Source organism: Podarcis vaucheri (assembly GCF_965113315.1).
Source record: "Podarcis vaucheri genome assembly, chromosome: 9".
NCBI classification, from domain to species: Eukaryota; Metazoa; Chordata; class Lepidosauria; order Squamata; family Lacertidae; genus Podarcis; species Podarcis vaucheri.
Window position 1 is genome coordinate 22,748,368 of NC_138767.1, and position 20,202 is coordinate 22,768,569.

Here is a 20,202-nt window from a genome sequence, read left to right on the forward strand (position 1 = left end):
TTTTTGTTGTCATTTCATGTGTGTATGTTGTGAACTGCCCTGTGATCTATATACTGGTATACTGATTAAATAAATTAAATAATAATACATTAAAACACTATGATACCACTTTAAACAGTCACAGCTTCCCCCCAAAAATTCTGGGTTTTTGAGAGTTGTTAAGAGGCCCTTATTCCCCTTGCAGAATTACCATTCCCATAATTTTCTGAAAAGAAGGGTTGATTTTTTTAAAGCATACTTGAAATTCATGGTGTGGATGTGACATGTAACTGTGGAGACTCAGACCTCATTTCAGCCATGAAATTTATTGAGTGCCTCTAGGTCTGTTACTATTTGTCAGCCTGACCTGACTTGGGGGTTTATAATGTGGATAAAATGGGAGTGGAAGGATTATTCCTAGTACCCTGAGCTCCTTGGAGGGTGGGTAGGATAAAAAAGGAATAAATAAGTCAAACAGCCTTTGCCAAGACCATAATGTTTTATTTTGTAAGAAAGTGTCAGGCTGGGTTGGGGATTTCTTCATACTATTAAATTGCAGTAATAAAGCAATGCCCCGTATACTGGGCATATGCAAGTTTGACCCATTGACAATATTTAAACAATCATTGTTTCTGAGATAAAGAAAATGGAAAAAAAATCCTTAGAGCTCAGTGTTTTATACCATGGTTCTGTGGCACTATTCATAGAGAAGTAGACTGGTACCTGTGTAACAGAAATGTCAAAACTTCACATGGTTGTTGGGCTTTTACTTGATGTTTCTATATCAGTTTAAAATGGATGCCCTGAAACTGAAATATTTTTAAATTTTGACTGGTGTGCTGGTGTGGGATTTTGTTCAGTTTTTAGAATGTCTTCAGTGCTTTTTATTATTATTACAGAGTTTTATCAAATTGCAATACAGTGGTACCTCGGGTTACATACGCTTCAGGTTACATACGCTTCAGGTTACAGACTCCGCTAACCCAGAAATAGTGCTTCAGGTTAAGAACTTTGCTTCAGGATGAGCAGCACGGCAGCAGCAGGAGGCCCCATTAGCTAAAGTGGTGCTTCAGGTTAAGAACAGTTTCAGGTTAAGAACGGACCTCCGGAACGAATTAAGTTCTTAACCCAAGGTACCACTGTATGTAATTATGTTATGCTTGTTTTAGACATAATAATAAAGTGTAAATTTGCCTTGAGTGTAATTTGGCAGAAAGATAACCTAAAAATTCCAATTTAAAAAAACAACATTCAGGCCTATTTCCTGCTATTCCAAATCGCAATAAATGTCCAAAGGAGGGACCGATTACTCCCTTGTTTTGACATTTTATGAGTAACTTTTCTGAAGTCTCAGAAAGTCATTTCTAATCCAAGGAAGGGAAGTGAAAAATGTGTGTGTTAAAAGCTGCTTCTGAAAAAAAAAGTCTGACTAAATGGAAACCCCAAAATGGGGTTTTCCCTTAACATTAAAATAGTTTTCCCTTATGACATCATTTGTTGAAATCTCTCAGTCCTTGAGAATTGAAATGTATAAAGAGAAAGTTAGTAGGGTTTTTCACAGTAAAGGCTTCCAGATTAAAGAAAGGGAGATAAACACCCATCTACTGCCCCCTTGATTTAGAAAGGAACAAACCTCTTTGGCCAACACCAAAAGATGGAAAATACAGGCTTTTTTTGGTAAAATTGCAGTCTGGAGATGATACCTCCAGTCCTGTAGGCATTCCAGTGTACTCACTGAGCTCCTCCACAGGTCTGTATTCCAGGTCTTGGGAACCTGTGGCTATCTGGTTGTGATTGGATTACAACTCCCACCATCACTGACTATTAGCTGAGGCTGATGGGAGCTGGAGTCCAAACAATATTTGGAGAGCCACAGGTACCAATGACCTGCTGTATTTCTTCTATGATGTGCAGCACCTACAACTTAGAGATAATAGATTCCAAATGTTGGGCATTTGGAGGGTGCTGAAGGCTGTACCTTCAGCAAGTGCTGAATGCTGATGACAGCCAACTTTTCTTCCTATGTCCCATTTCACCCCCTACCCCACCCCAGGTAGAGAGGACAATCCCAATCTGCAGCCTAGGATGAATTGACCAGAAGGGGTTTCATTTTGTCTTGCATGCCACTCTGGTTTAGCCGTACTTGGAAGTGAATTTTAATAAAATGGTGTTCCGGTTAATCCAAATGGTCCAGTTTCATAGAGCATAGTAGGAACTATTTTTTTGTTATCTTCAAAGCCCTCTGGAGGAGCAGAGTTTTAACCTGCCACATGAATGCAGGGATCAGGCAAGTTAGTAAAGCACCTCTGCTGAGAAAGTCCTAACCTACCACATATCAGTCAGCTGGATTTGGGATGGCGTTGTAGAGCAAGGCCTCAGGAGATTACCTGAGCCACATAGGCAGGTCTGTATGAGGTGAGGTGATCCTTAAATGGCTCTAGACCATTTTTGGATTTAAAGGTAAAAACCAGCACTTTGAACAGGGTGTAGAAACCAAGAAAGGGCTAGTGAAAGTGTATTAGATTGTAGTACAGTGGTACCTCGGGTTACATATGCTTCAGGTTACAGACTCCGCTAACCCAGAAATATTACCTCAGGTCAGTGGCGTAGCGTGGGTTGTCAGCACCCGGGGCAAGGCAAGTAATTTGCGCCCCCTAACCCATGGATTTACGCCCCCTAACCCGTGGATTTGCGCCCCCTAACCCTAACCCCCAGATGTTGCGCCCGGTGTGGCCGGCCCCCCCTGCACCCCCCACGCTACGCCACTGCCTCAGGTTAAGAACTTTGCTTCAGGATGAGAACAGAATTTGTGCTCCGGTGGCACAGCAGCAGCAGGAGGCCCCATTAGCTAAAGTGGTGCTTCAGGTTAAGTACAGTTTCAGGTTAAGAACGGACCTCCGGAACGAATTAAGTACTTAACCCGAGGTACCGCTGTACACTGTACAGTGGTACCTCAGTTTAAGAACAGCCCTGTTTACGAACTCTGCAATACCGGAAGTAGTGTCCCAGTTTGCAAACTTTACCTTGGTCTAAGAATGGAAGCCGAACGGTGGAAGGGCACTGGCGGCAGGAGGGCTCATTAGGGAAAGCGTGCCTCAGTTTAAGAATGGACTTCTGGAACAGATTAAGTTCGTAAACCGAGGTACCACTGTAATATGTTCCATGAAGCCTGCCTAAGAAAATCCTTACTGTCCCCATTCTTGACCAGTGCTATATCTTGACCAGTTATTAACTTGTGTCTGCAATACAGATGATATTCAGATCCGTTTTTATGAAGAGGATGAAAATGGCGGTGTCTGGGAAGGGTTTGGAGATTTTTCGCCTACTGATGTGCACAGACAGGTATGTCAACATCGTCAAGATGCATTAGTAGTAACTTTTGTGAACCTGTTTTGTGATCAGATATGATCCATTTCACCACTCTGTTGACTTGAAATGGACTTGGCGAAATGGCTATCCTTAGGCAAGAAGTTTTTTTGGCATCTGCTTTGAGGTTCCTTTCCCTCTCCCTCAAGCAGGGGTCAGCAAACCTTTTCAGCAGGGGGCTGGTCCACTATCCCTCAGACCTTGTTGGGGGCCAGACTAGATTTTGAAAAAAAAAGTGAAGGAATTCCTATGCCCCACAAATAACCCAGAGATGCATTTTAAATAAAAGGACACATTCTACTCATGTAAAAACACGCTGATTCCTGGACCGTCTGCAAGCCAGATTTAGAAGGTGATTGGGCCAGATCCGGGCCCCTGAGCCTTAGTTTGCCTACCCATGCCCTTAAGTCTGTGAACAATTTGGGAGCTACCAATCACAGCTATGGCCACAATAGGAGTAAGGAGGAAGCCTCCAATTGCTCCACAGAAATAATAGATGCTGTGTACACAGACGTTGCTCTTGGGGAAAAGGCCAGGATGACAAATTGTGTAAACTGCCCCTGACCACCTATTCAATGTTCACTTACAGTTTGCCATAGTATTCAAAACCCCGAAGTACCGAGATGTCAATATCACGAAACCTGCATCTGTTTTTGTCCAGTTACGGCGAAAATCGGATCTAGAGACGAGTGAACCAAAGCCCTTTTTATACTATCCTGAAATCAAAGGTAAATGATTAAGCTTATATGGATTGTTGATGTCGGAACGCATCCAGCTTCTTAGAAAGCTTGCCATTATTGAAATTGTTGTATATTTCAAAATTTGGTGTAGTGATCATCCCTAGGTAATTTCCTGTAGTGTTGCGGATTCTAGATAACAATGTTGTTCAGAAATAATGGCTGCATTCGGATAACACTGCACATAATCAATCCAGCCATCAGTTAGTATGGTCTGACATTAATACTCTCAAGCCCAATGACCCTCTGTAATGAAAGGAATATTCCTGCATTGTGACCAGTGGATTCTGGAAAGCACAATTTTTCTACTGTGTCAGGGGTGGGTTGTGGGCAGCAGTCTGCGGTGAGATGGAACCAGGTGCCAATGGATGAAGCTTAGTAGCCAGGGACAAAGTATAATTGACCAAAGACAAACCAGGAAGGGAGGGTCTTGTTAGTCAAAACTTAATTGCAACAGGAAGCTGTCTCATAGTACTTCCTGTCCAAGATGAAACAATGCTTACTCTGGGTAGGCCAGATCAGTCTACAGCAGGAACAGGGAACCATCTTGATCCTTAGGGTTGTATTCCATTCTCTGGCTACCAGACAGTTAACAAGCACAATTCACAATTCAAAGAGCTTGTTATGACCTGTAGAGAGCCCTAAATGCTTAGGATGAGAACATCTGAAGGACCACCTTCTCCCATATGAAGCTGCATGGATGTTCTGATCTGCTGGAGCTGCTCTTCTCATTCCTATGAGCTCTAACACATAGGATGGCTGAAAGGGCCTTTTTAGGGGCTGCAGCCAACCTTTTATGGGCAGCACTCCCCCAAAAGATACGTTTAGGGTCCTCATTGATGGTCTTTCTACCATAAATTAAAAGGTTTTATTCAGGCTTCATTCATGTATTGCAAAGTTGATGCTTTGCTTCTTTTTGTTTAATTGTTCCAATTGGCCGTGGTGGAAGGTTTTTTAAAAATGTCTAAAAGGAGACTGGTTCTTATTTGCTCCATATAATCTGTTAGATTTTAGTTTAGTGGTTAATATAAGCTACCTCAAGTACTATGGTAGAACAGCATCTACAAATTGATTAAATACATAGTTTTAAATTATACATTTCTCATGGCATTCTAGTTGATCCTTCAAGTTGTACTTAAGTGCTCCTAGTGCGTAAATGACTATATTTGTCAAATGTACCATTAGATTAGTATTAGAATTGCATTTCCACCTATATGTGATGCCAAAAGCAGAAAACTTCCATCTGGCTTACTTTTAAATGTGTGAAAGAAAGTAAAAGTATTTCCATGCCTAAAAGTTCAATTAGATCCTCTGCTTTCTAACACTGACATGCCAGGTTGATCTGAGGACAACACCTGTGTTTGAAAATTGTCAAACATGATATAAGCTTTAAAAGCCTTGAAAACTTTGGCACATGAGAAGCATTTGCATGTAGATGAGGCAGACAGATGAGGGAAGAACAAAGTTCGTAGTTGATGACGTTACCATAACTGGCAGGAAGTGATGTGTTATCAGGTAATTTCCAGGTTTAATTGATGAACTCTGTGCACTTCTTTTTTTGGAGTTTGTGGTGCATGCTTGAACTTTAAAGAAACTTTCAAAAACTCCCTTGACACCTCCAGATCTATCCTGGGACTAGCTGATTATTTTCAGGGGAAATGCCCAGATGATAATGATCTACTCTAAGGCAGGGCATGTCTTGCCTTCATCCCATTATAAATATCCATGTGGTATTCTTTTAATTTAAGTTTCCATACTATGCTAGTTGGATATTGTCCAAGGGCAGAAATATGTATTCATTTTGTGGAATTCTTGCTTCTTAGTATGTGAATATATACTTCAGTGTTTTGTGTATTTGGAGTATATACAAATACTTTGTGTAAACTCAGTAGTTGTGGTTTTGTGTGCAAGTCACTGAAAATGCATGGAGATTCCTTTAAGGAAGTACCACTTTGAGGGAAAGTTGTTGTTGTTGTTTAGTCGTTTAGTCGTGTCTGACTCTTCATGACCCCATGGACCAGAGCACTCCAGGCACTCCTGTCTTCCACTGCCTCCCGCAATTTGGTCAAACGCATGCTGGTAGCTTCGAGAACACTGTCCAACCATCTCGTCCTCTGTCGTCCCCTTCTCCTTGTGCCCTCAGTCTTTTCCAGCATCAGGGTCTTTCCAGGGAGTCTTCTCTTCTCATGAGGTGGCCAAAGTATTGGGGCCTCAGCTTCCTTGCAGTGAGCACTCAGGGCTGATTTCATTCACAATGGATAGGTTTGATCTTTCTGCAGTCCATGGGACTTTCAAGAGTCTCCTCCAGCATTGAGGAAAAATAGCTGCAAGCAAATAGTTATCACTTCTGCTCTCATACTTCTAGTATAGAAGCCTAGGAATTTGCCACATACTGTTTGTGCATCTGGCACCATACTGTTTGCTCTGACTGGCAGTGACGCTTCAGGAGGTGGTTATTTGCACCCACTGCTACCTGATCCTTGATTAAGAATGCCAGGAATTGGATCTGGGACATTCTGCGGACAAAAACATGTGCTTTCCCATGAACATACTGCCCCTTCCTAAGGGTAGGATAAGAAATAAATAATTGTACATTGCAAAATGAGAGAAATCCCATTGAAATGAGTGAAAGCTTTTCTCTCTTGTGTGTTTTTTGCAATGCAAATTGTAGACATTTGGTGGAGGTAGAGCAGACTGTGTCTGCAATGTGGTTCAAAGAGTGAAAGTGCCTTCCCGTCTTCAGTGGCAGTGTCCTGATCTGGACCCCTCGCTAGCAATTTGTAAGCAGGAAAACTGCACTCCCTGGCAGAACTATGCAATTGAGAACACATGTAGTTTGGCCCTTAGGTTAAGATTAATGGGTTGTGTGCAACATAATGGTAAGTAGCAGCACCTTGTGCTATGGGGTTTTCCCCCTCCCTTCCCCAAACCTCTGGAGCAGATTTGGGGAGGGGGGAGGGGGAGCAAATTAAAGTAGTTTTGCTCACACATTTATTTGCCTGAATACCACCCAGTCATAATTGGTAAAAGCTGCAGGAGAAATGGTACAATAAATTGGATTATATATCACGTTCTGTTTCAGCATTTTACTTGCTTCTAGCTAAAAAAAACCACAGACCTAACGTGGATTACCTAATGCCTTTTAATTAGCAGAGCAACTATATGCATACAGGATTAGCTTTTGGATTTGTCTGAGGTTTGCCTTGGCTGCCAGTGTAGTTCCCTGACTTGATTGCATCCTGGTATGCTCCCAGTTAGGTTAACTGGAGGTTCTGCAAGCAGGTGAAAGGCCTCTTGGGAGGTGGGAACTTGTGCATGCACAGGAGAACGTGGTACCTTCTCATCAGCCCCAGTCAACATGGTCAGTGGTCAGGACAGAGGAGAGCTGCAGTATAACTTGCTGTAAGGTTGTAGGTTCCTCATCCCTGATTCACGGAAGGTTTGCTGTCTCCCACCTAACCAGTACTTCCCAGTGCATTCAGTGTTATCCTTCCGACTATGACCCTGTCAGTATTGCTGTGCAGGTATTTCTTACCTGGCTTTCTTTCCAACCCTGTGCATTGCTGCTGGTCATTGAGCAGGGCAAGGAAGCAGGGAACATGGCGCAGAGGCAAGCAGAGCAGACAATTGACTCCACTGTTGCACCTACACCTTGCTGAGCTCTACACTGCAATGCCCATATTCCTCTCAGTAACTGGCAATAGGAAGCCAGGGGGAGCAGCGGTGCACAGAAAGCCAGCTGGTACTGGTCCCCTGTGCAGCCTTTATTTTAGAATTAGGTTTTTCATCTAGCAATTAATCCTCTCTGTTTTTCTTTATGAAATTGAACGTTTTAAACTGTGAGCACTCAATGCCAAATGCAGTAAATGAAAATGAATTCTGTAGATTTCAAGAAAACTTACCTTCACTTGCATATTACGGGTTCCCTGCCACGGGATCACATTCACCCAGTGCTATACCAGCTGCACTGGCTCCTGGTAGAGTACAGGATCAGGTTTAAGGTGTTGGTTTTAACCTTTAAAGCCCTATACGGCCTACGACCCTCGTACCTATGGTTCCGCCTCTTCTGGTATGCCCCGCGGAGGACCTTACGGTCTGCTTACAACAACACCTTGAAGATCCCGGGCCCCAGGGAAATTTGACTGGCCTCGACTAGAGCCAGGGCCTTTTCAGCCATGGCCCCAACCTGGTGGAATGCTCTCTCACAAGAGACCAGGGCCCTGCGGGATTTGATATCTTTCCACAGGGCCTGCAAGACGGAGCTGTTCCGCCAGGCCTTTGGGCAGGATGCAGTTTGACTTATTTTCCTTTGTATAAAACAAGCCCCCAACCCGCTCACAGGTCCTTGTATGATCAGTGGAAATAGTTGGTCCTGGCAAGTATTAACCACTCTCAGTTCCAACCTGATAATTGCCACCTGCCCAGATTTTAACTTGTCTGAATTAATTTTAAGATGTAGTTTAATTAATTGATGTCTGTTTTTATGCATATTTTGTTTTTATGATGTTAGCCGCCCTGATCCCAGCCTCTGCCAGGGAGGGAGGGATACAAATAAAAAATTATTATTATTGTTATTATTATTGTTGTTGTTATTGTTATTATTAATGCATTAGGGCTGTAGTCATGTCAAAGCTTGTGCGTGCGCATGTGCATGCATGCTTTTTCATGGTAGAGCTTCTCTGCCGTGGTTCTTTCCCCTGACCTAGGCTTTCAATCCTTTATTGGAGGCTGTAAGAAGGTGCCAGTCACAGGCAAAGGAAGAGGTGCCATTTCAAACCAAATGATTTTCCTCAAATGGTTATTGTTCACTTGCTATCAAGCCACTGCTCCATTTGCATTACAGCAAGGAAGAGGAATCTGTGGCCTTTCAGATGATGCTGGGCTATAAATCCCATTTTCCCCAACCATTGGCCATACTCGTTGGAGCTGATGGGTACTTGTAGTCCAACAATATCTGGAAAGCTGTAGGTTCTCCACACCTCTATTACAGGCTGTGTCTAAGTTAGGGATGGAGGAGAACTTGGATTCAGCCTGCATTTAAAGATACCCGATTCACACTTTTTGAAACAAGACGCAAACTGAAAGACAACCATCTTCCCCGAATACTGGAACTCCACTCAGTAGTTTGCAGTAGGAGATTTTGTTCCTCATTTGTTAACCTGTTACGAGCCTATTGCCTTGAAAACAAAAGTGGACACACCTTAATTTGTTTGGTTAAATCTCTCTTGCTTTAAAAAAATGCAGATAAAGAAGAAGTCCAAAGAAAACGACAGAAGCTCATGCCTAACTTCTCAGATGGTTACGGCGGAAGTGGTGCAGGTGCAGGAGGTGGTGGAATGTACGGAGGAGGAGGAGGAGGTGTTGGAGGTGGTGCAGGATCAGGTAAAAACAAATGACAACTGAAGTAACCAATGAGATGCACATTTTTGAGATGTTCTCCTTGACTAGTGAAATGCCCATCATTATGAGTTGTATAGCGACACGGGTGGTGCTGTGGGTTAAACCACAGAGCCTTGGGCTTGCCAATAGGAAGGTCGGTGGTTCAAATCCCCGCAACAGGGTGAGCTCCCGTTGTTCGGTCCCAGCTCCTGCCAACCTAGCAGTTCGAAAGCATGCAGTGCAAGTATATAAATAGGTACCGCTCTGGTGGGAAGGTAAACGGCGTTTCCGTGCGCTGTTCTGGTTCGCCAGAAGCGGCTTAGTCATGCTGGCCACATGACCTGGAAGCTGTACACTGGCTCCCTCAGCCAGTAAAGCGAGATGAGCACCGCAACCCCAGAGTCGTCTGCAACTGGACCTAATAGTCAGGGGTCCCTTTACCTTTACCTTTGAGTTCTATAAGGCAGGTGACTTTATATGCTGCAAGGATTCTTGGTGGGTACTGTGTATCTCCTGTGTTTCTGCATACAGAAACACATGGTGCTCTCTCCCTTATGTTCCTTGATCCCTGTATGATCCTTTTCTAATCCAGGCCAATATCAGGATTAGGGGAAGAAGAAAAAAGCTCCTGCTCTCACCACCAGTTTCCCCAAGTGCCAAGCTTTCTCCTTGTAGAGGATTGTTAAGCCCTAAATTGGCTGTGATCCACAGAATAAAGCCATGCTTGCTAATGGGGGTTCCTGTATTGTCTGCTGCTCCCAGATACAGTGGGGTGGATTATTTAATAACTTTTGATGGAAGTATATTCATGACATGATTGCTGGTATGACCAATTCCTAAGAGAAGAGATTGGCTCCCATTCTTAAAGTTGCATTACATGCACATGTGGTTAGTTGCAAGCGTTGTATGCTTGCACTCTATATTATTGTAAAATACATTGAAGGGGCATTTTCTAGGCATCTAAACATGTGTTAGCTGCCTTGAGAAAAGAGTTAAGAAAAATTTAATGGAGTTGTTCAGTTGTTTTTTTTAAAAAAGACTGTTATTTATATCCTACCTTTTCATCCATGGAATGGAAAGAGATGCATGTAAGAAGACCTTCCCAGCTGCCTAATTAAAACTGGGCATTTTATTGGTTGTTGGCTAGTGAATACTTTTTGTGTATTTATCTGGGAAGCTTCAGTTAATGACTGATATCTCTCTCTCTCTCTCTCTCTCTCTCTCTCTCTCTGTGTGTGTGTGTGTGTGTGTGTTTTCTTACTGTTTTTAGGGTATGGATACCCATCCTATGGGTTTTCTGGTTATGGGCATTCAATGCACTTCCATTCCAGCACAAACAAGACTGGTGCAGGAATGAAGCATGGTAAGCATCAAATAGTGTGGGGGGCTTTATTTTAAAAATATGTTGAATTTAATTAATTTAATGCATGCTTTAATATCAACAAAATAAGTATCACTGCTATGTAGTATTTAAGCAATATAAACTGGATTTCTCATATGATGATTGGTTTTATATATTTTATTACTACTACTAGTAGTAGTAGTAGTATTTAGTTGCATCCATCTACATTGTCCTTTAGAAAGAACTGGTTTGATAGGTCTCTACCACAAGTGGCTTCAAATCTAAAAATATAGACAAGGGAAACCAAGAAGGGATAGAATGGAGACAGAAGAGACGGGAAGAGTGTGCAAAGATTGCAGCTACATGTATTAGACTTCATTACATGAGAGTATTAGGGTGGGTGGAAACAAAGTGTTTCACAGATTAATAAATTCCCATTGTGTGAATTTCCAAGAGTTGGGAAATATTATCAGATGCCTTTTGCTTGTACATGAGTTTGCACCCAATTTTAAGCCTGGGCAGGTTGAAGCTGTTTGCAAATACATACTCTGATACTGAATTCTGTTGTTTTAATAATAATAATAATAATAATAATAATAATAATAATAATAATAATAATTAATAATAATAAGTTTTTGTTTTAATTTTGTTTTGCTTTACTTAATTGGTATGGGAGGGGTAAGCTAATACTGATTACTTCTCTTTTAAGGACTGTCAAATGGCATGCCAAAAAACGAGGGTGAAATCTGCTGCAACAAAAAACGCAGTGTGAAATTCAAGGAGAAAGTAGAGGATGATGAGAAAAGCAAAACCAGAACTAGCACAACTCCCAAAGAAGTTGAAGAAGATGCCTTACCATGTTATGATGCAGACATTTGTTTACAAGGTAACTGGCTTGATTTTGTACTAAGCTAGGAAGGAGAAATTTGGGTCAGGCTTGAACACTTATGTACTTTGAAAGTGGCCATGTTTGATCTGTTTTGGAACTAGAGGGAGACTAGAGCTACTTCTGAAGCTCCCCATCATTCTTCTCTTGCTCAGATTAAAATCTGAGCTGAAGGAGGATTCCTAGCAGAGAGGGAATCCTGGAATCTTGTAGTTCATGAGATAGCTTTAAGGCTCTCTTGGAATTGAATTGCTTGGAACTGAAACCTCTGTGTTCTCTAGCAGCAAAGTTCTGATCAGTGGTTGTGACTGAACTGCGCCTGATTGGTGCCCTGATACATTTTGTGTGTTTTCACCCCCAATAGATGGTTTGTTTTTGGAGAAGGCCATGGAGTTAGCTAAGCGTCATGCAAATGCCCTTTTTGACTATGCAGTAACTGGAGATGTGAAGATGCTACTGGCTGTTCAGCGCCACCTTACAGCTGCCCAGGATGAAAATGGTGACAAGTAAGTCTGGGACACCAAAACCCTCTTTAACATGATGGAGGACAATTTTGCATTTGATAAGAAATTCCCTTCAAGTTCCTGAAAGTTTTCTAGGAGGAGGGGAAAATCCTCTCTTTAGTCTACAGTTCTGTGCATGCTTAGCTTAGAGTAAATCCTACTGAATTCAGTGAGATTTCCAAGTAAACATGTGCACTGTTGTTTTTAACAATTCTTCCTGTGTGATAAATGTCATATTCTACTCATGAGATGATGCAAGAATGGAAAGTAGAAGTTCCAAAATGAGGATGCATTCCAGTGATTCATTGTAGGTGTTTCTCATTTAGAAACAGAAGCAAAATGATTTGACTCCCTTTTGACTTCTGGGGCAGATAAAATCCATCCTGGCCCTTTTCCAGCATTCCTCAAGAATTCAGGTTCTTGGAGTTCCTTCCCTTATGATTGATTCCAGCCGACTTCTCTTGCAGAATATCTGTTAGGAGAAGGGGCGAGGAATACAAAGAGAAGGTTGGACTCTCACAAAAACAGCTGTCCAAAGGGAGTGTTGAGACTTGCTTTTACTATCACCATCCTTTGAAAATTCGGGAGGTTCACTCTTCAGGAGGTCTGCCAACTCCTGTGATGAGGAGCTCCAACTTCCCAGGCTACTCCATTAAAGTCATATCAGGATGTGGTCTCAGAAGTAGGGTGACTTGCCACAGGGATCCTTGTCTGAACCTCTAGAGCAGGAATGGGGGCCGAATTTGTGGGCCAAATGTAGTCCTCCAGGCCTATTTACCTGGCCTCCAGGCCACACTCTTCCTGAGCTTACACCCTTTACCAGCTTCTGCCTCTGGAATGTGTTGGATGTTCTTGCTTTACTTTATGGAGGCTGGAAAGGGGTGCATGTGTATAGGAAGTAGCCTACTGTACAAAGATAAAATCCACATTTATTGCGCTGCAAACTTTGACCTCTGGCCCTGGCCGCCAATGACATTTGCCTCCCTAGAGTTAAACAGGTCCCTCACCCCTTCTAATGTATCCCCACTACCCCACCCTCCCCTGTCATAATTTATTCCTTGTACCAGCCTTCTACAATTATCCTTGTCATGGCAAGCATAACAACACCATCCAGTGAGTGTGATGGGCAGCAAACCTTCCTTGCAATTTTTTGAAGCTGCAGGATCTTCATATCAGCTTCCTACCGTTCCCCACCCCATTCTTAGCTTCGAGGTTGGCCTGACCCTTTGCTTCTGTGGGGCACATGAAGGGTATTGGGGGCTTCTTGGCTTCTGCTCAATGGCCGTTCTCTTAAGAACTGCTGCCATGTATCTGCTAAAGCCTGCACTGTCCCTGCTGATCTATTTCCTGTGGGAAAGAGAAGCGGGGCAGATTCTCCTTTAGCTGCTGCTCCACAGAGGGACCAGTAGTTCCATGGCTGTGCAATGGCTGATGCCTGCACATTCCCCACCTCTTTTCTGTGGGAAGGAGAAGGGGGGAGACTTCTTCAGAAGACAAACTGGATAGCTCAGTTGGTTAGAGCAAGGTGCTGATAATGCCAAGGTTGCGGGTTCAGTCTTCAGGCAGCTGCATATTCCTGCATTGCACGCGGTTGGAGTAGATGACTAGATGAGTTGCTTCCATCTCTACAATTTTATGAACTCTGAGCTCCTTTCCTGAGCAGCGACTGAATTCCTACACTTGGCTTTGCAAGGACTTCCTTTGCTGTTTGTGGGAAGCACTTGCACCCACCAAGAAGAAACTGGCTGTCACAGTTTTTTGCTTGGATAGCAAAGGGCAGCCCCAAATTGCATGTCCCTGTTGTTTACTCCATACTTTGGTCCACCCGATTGCAATGCTCTGGGGAGGCAGCTCCCTCCCCTAAGATCCAATGAGATGTATTCCAGAGGAAGCCAAAGTGCTTAGGTGCAGGGTTTAATAATCTATTGCAGAGGTTTTCAAACTTCCTGTTTTCAGGGATTGCTTTCCACACTGATTCATCTGCTGAGGGACCCCTGTGTGCAGGTAGAGGATGCTGCAGACTGATGAGTGTGCTAGGATGCACACTTAGTTCACGTAGGTTGGGCCTCACTGTTTTACCCCATTTGAACTGAGAGTGCACTCGAGAATATGCTGACCACTTCTGTGTGGCAAGGTGATCGTGGCAAGCTTGCTGCCTTTTATGCTGTCTGCCATAACTGTGTTCATTCCTTGATACACTTTCATGGAACCTATGGGCTTCCCAGTACATAGTTTCAGAAAATTAGTGGTCTAAACTGAAACCTCACAATAAATTTCCAATGGGGCCCATAGCTCATGATGTGCATGTAAAAGTCCAGCTCCTGGAATGCCCAGATAGAGGAGATCCTTTTTCTGAGAGAGAGCTACTGCTAATTAGAGTAAACAGTAGAGAAGGCAAGCAAGAAGTCTCTGACCAGCCCACTTCCTTGCTTTGATTCAGAATCTTGCACAATCCTGTGTTGGCTGCTACCCTGGGTTTCTGCTCAAGCCTTATCCCACTGACTTCCCTGGGTCCAGCCATCCAACAGGCTGCCAGTGAACCTCACCACTTGCAGCGTGGGTTTCTTCCCTGAACACACTCTGGGACAAGGACGGGATGGGAAATTCCCTTCTCTGGGGAAGTATTAGTATTAGTCAGCACATCTCTGCCTAGAGGGATATGTTGCAATACAACTGTGGCTCTGTAGAGCAAGGAGGAAAGCATTTGGTAATAGGTTTCAGCATACCTAGTCTCCAAATTAAAATCTAGCACGTTGTCCAAGCTCAACCTCTGTGTTCCAAGGTTGTATTAAATTTTCAGGGAGGCAGTGTTACATTCCTGAAATTTCCTTTCACCCTGAAGACTCAGCAAAGTATAAACCTACCTAAGCATTCTCCAGAGGCAGTGCAGGGCATTTTTAAAAGTTGTCTTGTGTTTTTGTGTGTATGTGTGTGTTTAAGTTATTACAAGTATTTAAATCAAGTTAAAAGTCATACAATACCGTTGCTGACAGAATTGAATTTACCACAGCAGTGATCTAAAAATATCAAATAACTAAAACTTACAAATGGTATCGAACTCTGTGCTATTCAGTACTGATTGGGAAATAAAGAAAGCATGCAGGATACAGATGTAGACATGGGCTTACAATGAAAAGCAATGTAAAATAAATGCTGCTGTATTTCATAGTGGGGGCCTTGATTTCTAAGCTCCTAACGTTAATTGCTAACCAAATTAAGGCAGCATTCTTTATGATACTTACTGGTGTCCCAATTGGCTGTAAACTAACCTGTTACAGGAAAAGGGTTTTTGCAATTTATAATGCAACTTATATTAGCTGAATGACTTCCACCTAAAAAAATAAGTGAATTGCTTTAAGGTGCCAGATCATATCTAGCCATTTCTGAGCAATTGCAGTGCCAACAGAAAACGGGTTCAGCTCTGCCAGCTGTAATATAAGCTGACCCACCCCAATAATTTTAGCAGCATGAGTCCTAGTCACATTGCGGGGATGAAATAGGAAATTCTTTCAAGGTAGATTTCTCTTGTTGCTGTTACTTCTGCTCATGCAATGCAGAACAAAATGCAAAAGCCCCAAATTAATTGTGTCTTAACCGCCACACAGGCCGAATTCATACATTATCCATAAATGCCAGTTGAGCTGTTACAGTTCAGCTAATTTCAGCGCTGCTTGGGTACCTTTCTAATAGAAGAGATTGTGTGAGCCGGGCCATCCAGCCTCCATGGCTATTGCCCGTTGTGAACAAATGGAACTTTCATGTTCAAAGGAAGCATAGCTGAGTATGAGATTGCCAAATGGCAAACAACATGGAATTATTACCATCTTCGTGCCCTGCTTGAAAACTGCCAGGTATCTGCCCGGCTGCTATTGGGGACAGAATGCTAGTGTGGTCATATCTGACTCTGATCCAACAAGACAGCTTTTTACAATTCAATTATTTATTTAATTGCGGCATTTGCATTTGAGTTCTCTGGGTGGCGTGCTTCAAATTGCTAACATTCTGTGTGTAAACACGCACAAGCGTGCACGCACACAGCACAGATTAAGCAATACAATTAAACATAAGACAAGTTTAAATCCTTTTAAAAAGCCAAAACTGAACAGTCCAATTAAAAAGCCCTAAAAAGCCACAAAGAATGGGTCAAAAAGACTTTGCCCGAAACTGATAAGAACGCAAAGGAGGTTCCAGGTGAGTGTCTCTGAGGAAGCATCTTACAACTAGGATGCTATCACACCAAAAGGCTTCTCCTGTAGCCACCTGCCAGGTTTCACTGGCAGGTGAGTCATTGTAAAATGTAAAGGTACCAATCCTGCCCTCCATAAATATGGGAAAGGGAAACAAACCATTTACAGTTGTTTCCTCTCGAAAACTCATGGTTTTGATTTGATTCCTGCTTCATGGGGACGGATTCTACCTCTTGATGCTGACTGCCTAAAGAAAAAGAAGTTTTAAAAGTATTTAGCATGAAGGGTGGTCTGCGATAGGTTTCACAAAGGAGGTGGTCAGCTTCAAACTAAATCTTAAAATCAGCTGGAGAAACATCAAGGAATTGTTGGGTGTCTCAATAGTTTTTATAAACCACCTTTTTTTGCATCCTGAAATAATGGATATATGGGAACTGAGTGCAGTCAGATTGTGGTCACAATACTGAAAGCCAGAGCAGCTGGATTTTGTAATGATTCAATTTACATACCAAGTGTGTATGGGGCGGGGTTGTCCCCTTTTACATATCACTTTTTCCCATTGAATCTTGTGGTTTTGAATCACATTCAGTATAAAAATGGAGAAAGCTTCATGTTGAGCCCAAAATTAGTGAATTCCTTGGGGGAGAAACAATTCCTCTGGTCCTGTTTAGGAACAGCCGCGAGACTTATAAAACATGTTTCACTCTAAAACCATGATGCACTGAACACTTTGCAAGCCAAAACTGTTTATTATTAAAACTCTGTTTTATTATTATTAAAACTCTCAGTTTACAAAGCTTACGGTGACAGGTAGGTAGCCGTGTTGGTCTGCCATAGTCAAAATAAAAAAATTCCTTCCAGTAGCACCTTAAAGACCAACTAAGTTAGTTCTTGGTATGAGCTTTTGTGTGCATGCACACTTCTTCAGATGCACTGAAACAGAAGTTGCCAGACCCTTCTATATAGTGAGAAGGTGGGGAGGGGTATTACTCAGAAGGGTGGTGGGAATGGGAGATTGGCAGATAGCTGAGATGAGCCTGTTGACGACTCTTAACGACTGTAATAGGTCTTACAGGAAAAGGCAAGGGGTGAGAAGGTGAGAAATGGCTTAGTCATGTATAATGAGATAAGAATCCAATGTCTTTGTTCAGACCAGGTCTCTCCGTGGTTTTAAGTTTGGTAATGAGTTGCAATTCAGCAGCTTCTCTTTCCAGTCTATTTCTGAAATTCCTTTGTAGTAAAACAGCTACTTTGAGATCTTGTATAGAATGTCCTGGGAGATTGAAGTGTTCTCCTAAAGCTTACAGTGGTTTTTGATATGCACACACACATTCATTTCACACAGCTTTGATAACATGCACAGATGTTAGCCACATGTCCAGTAATGAAATAGATTTGAAACAGAATTAGTGAAAGCATATAGCCCTCCAGATTGTTAGTGAACTCCAATTCCCATCATCCCTGATCCATTGGCCTTGCTGGCTGAGGCTAATGGAAAATGGAGTGCAGCAGCACCAATACCGTTCCCCATGCATGCCGTAAATACCTCTTTCCCTATCTGTTTCGCATTGTGTAGCTTAATGTATATATATTTCTTCCCCCATCCCCCTTTGTTCAACATCAGCGTACTTCACTTAGCAATTATTCATCTTCATAAGGAGCTGGTGAGGAACCTCTTAGAAGTGGTAGCAGATTTGAATGCTGATGATGTCCTCAATGTGAGAAACGACCTTTATCAGGTATGGAAACCATGGGGAAGACGATCCTCTTCTTTAGCATCTTTTGCTCTTACTGATGACTCTTCAAGAACCATGCAATGTATTGCAAAATTCGGAGAATGGCAAATTTCAATGGATGCACATGAATATCTGCCTGCGTCTTGTTTTGCAAAGAGCGAATTAGGTCGATTCGCCTTTAAACACATGCTGAATTCAGTTTCTCCTCCATCCCTACCTGTGGAATGCTTTGACAGACACTGCAGGGAGGCAGTGCTGAGGAGTCAAATGACACGGGTGCCAAAGAGTCTAATGACAGATCCCTCACTATCTAATCTCTCTGGCTGCTCAACTCATGTGAACCAACCTTTCGTACTCATTGTAAGACAGGGATGAGGAAAATATGTATTTTTGCCCCACCCAACGTGGGTGATGATCGGGGATTATCCTTGTTTTAAGTAAGACAAGGGCGTATTGAACATTGATCAGATTAATCTGGAGTAATCCTTTTACCCCCTATTTGTATTGCATTTGTTTGTTACATTTAAAGTCAGCCTTTCTATAAAAAGATGCCCAGGGTGGCTTACAAAGTCCAATAAATAAGTGACACTACAATAAATATCAAAAGGAAAGTGTGTAAGAATCGAGTTAGAACAAAAAAAATTAATTAAAATTGGCAACTAGTTGGGTGGCACTCAACTAAGTTTTACTCAGAGTATACCCACTGAAATTAATGTTCATGAGTATGTTAGGTTCATTAATTGCAATAGATCTGCTGAGTAAAACTTACTTGAATACCAGCCAATGAAAGTGAAAAATGCAAATTAAAATTCATAGCATATTGTTTTGTGGATGTTTTGCTTGGTACTGGGATGTTTCTTTTTGTAACAGATTCAGTTGCATGAATGGAGTTTATGATTATCACTGCCTTTGGGTGATTCCTATTTTCTTTTTGCAGACTCCCTTGCACTTGGCTGTTATCACAAAGCAGGCAGGAGTGGTGAAGGACTTGCTTAGAGCTGGGGCAGATGTGAGCCTCTTGGACCGCTATGGCAATTCTGTCTTGCATCTAGCAGCGAAGCAAGGAGATGAGAAGGTGTTGAGTATGCTGCTTAGCCACAAAGAGACCTCTCTCATGAGAGACCTTCCTAATGGGGAAGGTAGGCAAATGGCACAGAGCAATTTTGGCTATACATCTCTCAAACTGTGTAGGATCATGCAGAACATAGCATTTTATCACTCACTTCTTCAGGACAGATGTCTGATTCAGTCCCAGTGTTGTCAATCGACAGATGGGCTGTTGCATCTAAACACATGCAAATTTCTTCCAGATGCATGTTTTATATACTGTGTCATCGGCGTACATGGTGATTTTCCGAGTTTTGTACATAAACAGCAGCAGCAAACCAAAACTGTAACAGGAAGTCAGGCTTCTGCCCTAAAGCAGCTTGCAACCTAAAGTCAACAGTGGAGAAGAGTAACTGCAGGAAGGGAGTGGCAGAATCATTGTGTCAATCTCCCACACAAATAACCAAGCAGAAGCTGCAGAAAGCCACGTAACACTGCCTCTCAACTTATCTCCCCTGCCCCTGTTACTTTTTGATAGAGAAAGCATAAGGGTTTTTTCATTTTAAAAATGTTGCGTTCATAGTCGTTGTTTCCAAAAAAAGTTTATTTATTAAACTTAGAATTGTAGAATTGGAAGGGACCCCAACGGACTAGTCCAACCCCCAACAATGAAGGAATCTCAGCTAAAGCATCCATGAAAGATGGCCATCCAAACTCCGCTTAAAAACCTCCAAGGAAGGAGAGTCCGCCCCCTCTCATGGAAGTCTGTTTCACTGTCGAACAGCTGTCAGAAAGTTTTCCCTGATGTTTAGACGGAATCTCCTTTCATGTAACTTGAAGGCATTGATTCGAGTCCTACCCACCAAAGCAGGAGAGAACAAGCTTGTTCTTTCTTCCATGTGACAACTCTTGAGATATTTGAAGATGGCTATCATATCTCCTCTCAGTCTCCTCTTTTCCCGGCTGAACATACCCAGCTCCCTCAACCGTTCCTCATAAGGCTTGGTTTCCAGACCCTTGATCATTGGTTGCCCTAGTTG

The 20,202-nt window shown here is 42.5% G+C and overlaps 1 protein-coding gene across 2 annotated transcripts in view; it reads left to right on the top strand.

Moving 5' to 3' along the window:
* Positions 1-20,202, top strand: part of NFKB1 (nuclear factor kappa B subunit 1) — a 237,078-nt gene that overhangs the window by 205,442 nt on the left and 11,434 nt on the right. For both annotated transcript variants that reach the window (XM_082236910.1, XM_082236909.1), the window contains exons 10-17: positions 3,230-3,321; positions 3,935-4,073; positions 9,327-9,464; positions 10,732-10,824; positions 11,513-11,689; positions 12,054-12,195; positions 18,004-18,118; positions 19,053-19,254. In XM_082236910.1, the coding sequence (XP_082093036.1) occupies positions 3,230-3,321; positions 3,935-4,073; positions 9,327-9,464; positions 10,732-10,824; positions 11,513-11,689; positions 12,054-12,195; positions 18,004-18,118; positions 19,053-19,254 (1,098 nt within the window). The remainder of the gene's footprint in view (positions 1-3,229; positions 3,322-3,934; positions 4,074-9,326; positions 9,465-10,731; positions 10,825-11,512; positions 11,690-12,053; positions 12,196-18,003; positions 18,119-19,052; positions 19,255-20,202) is intronic.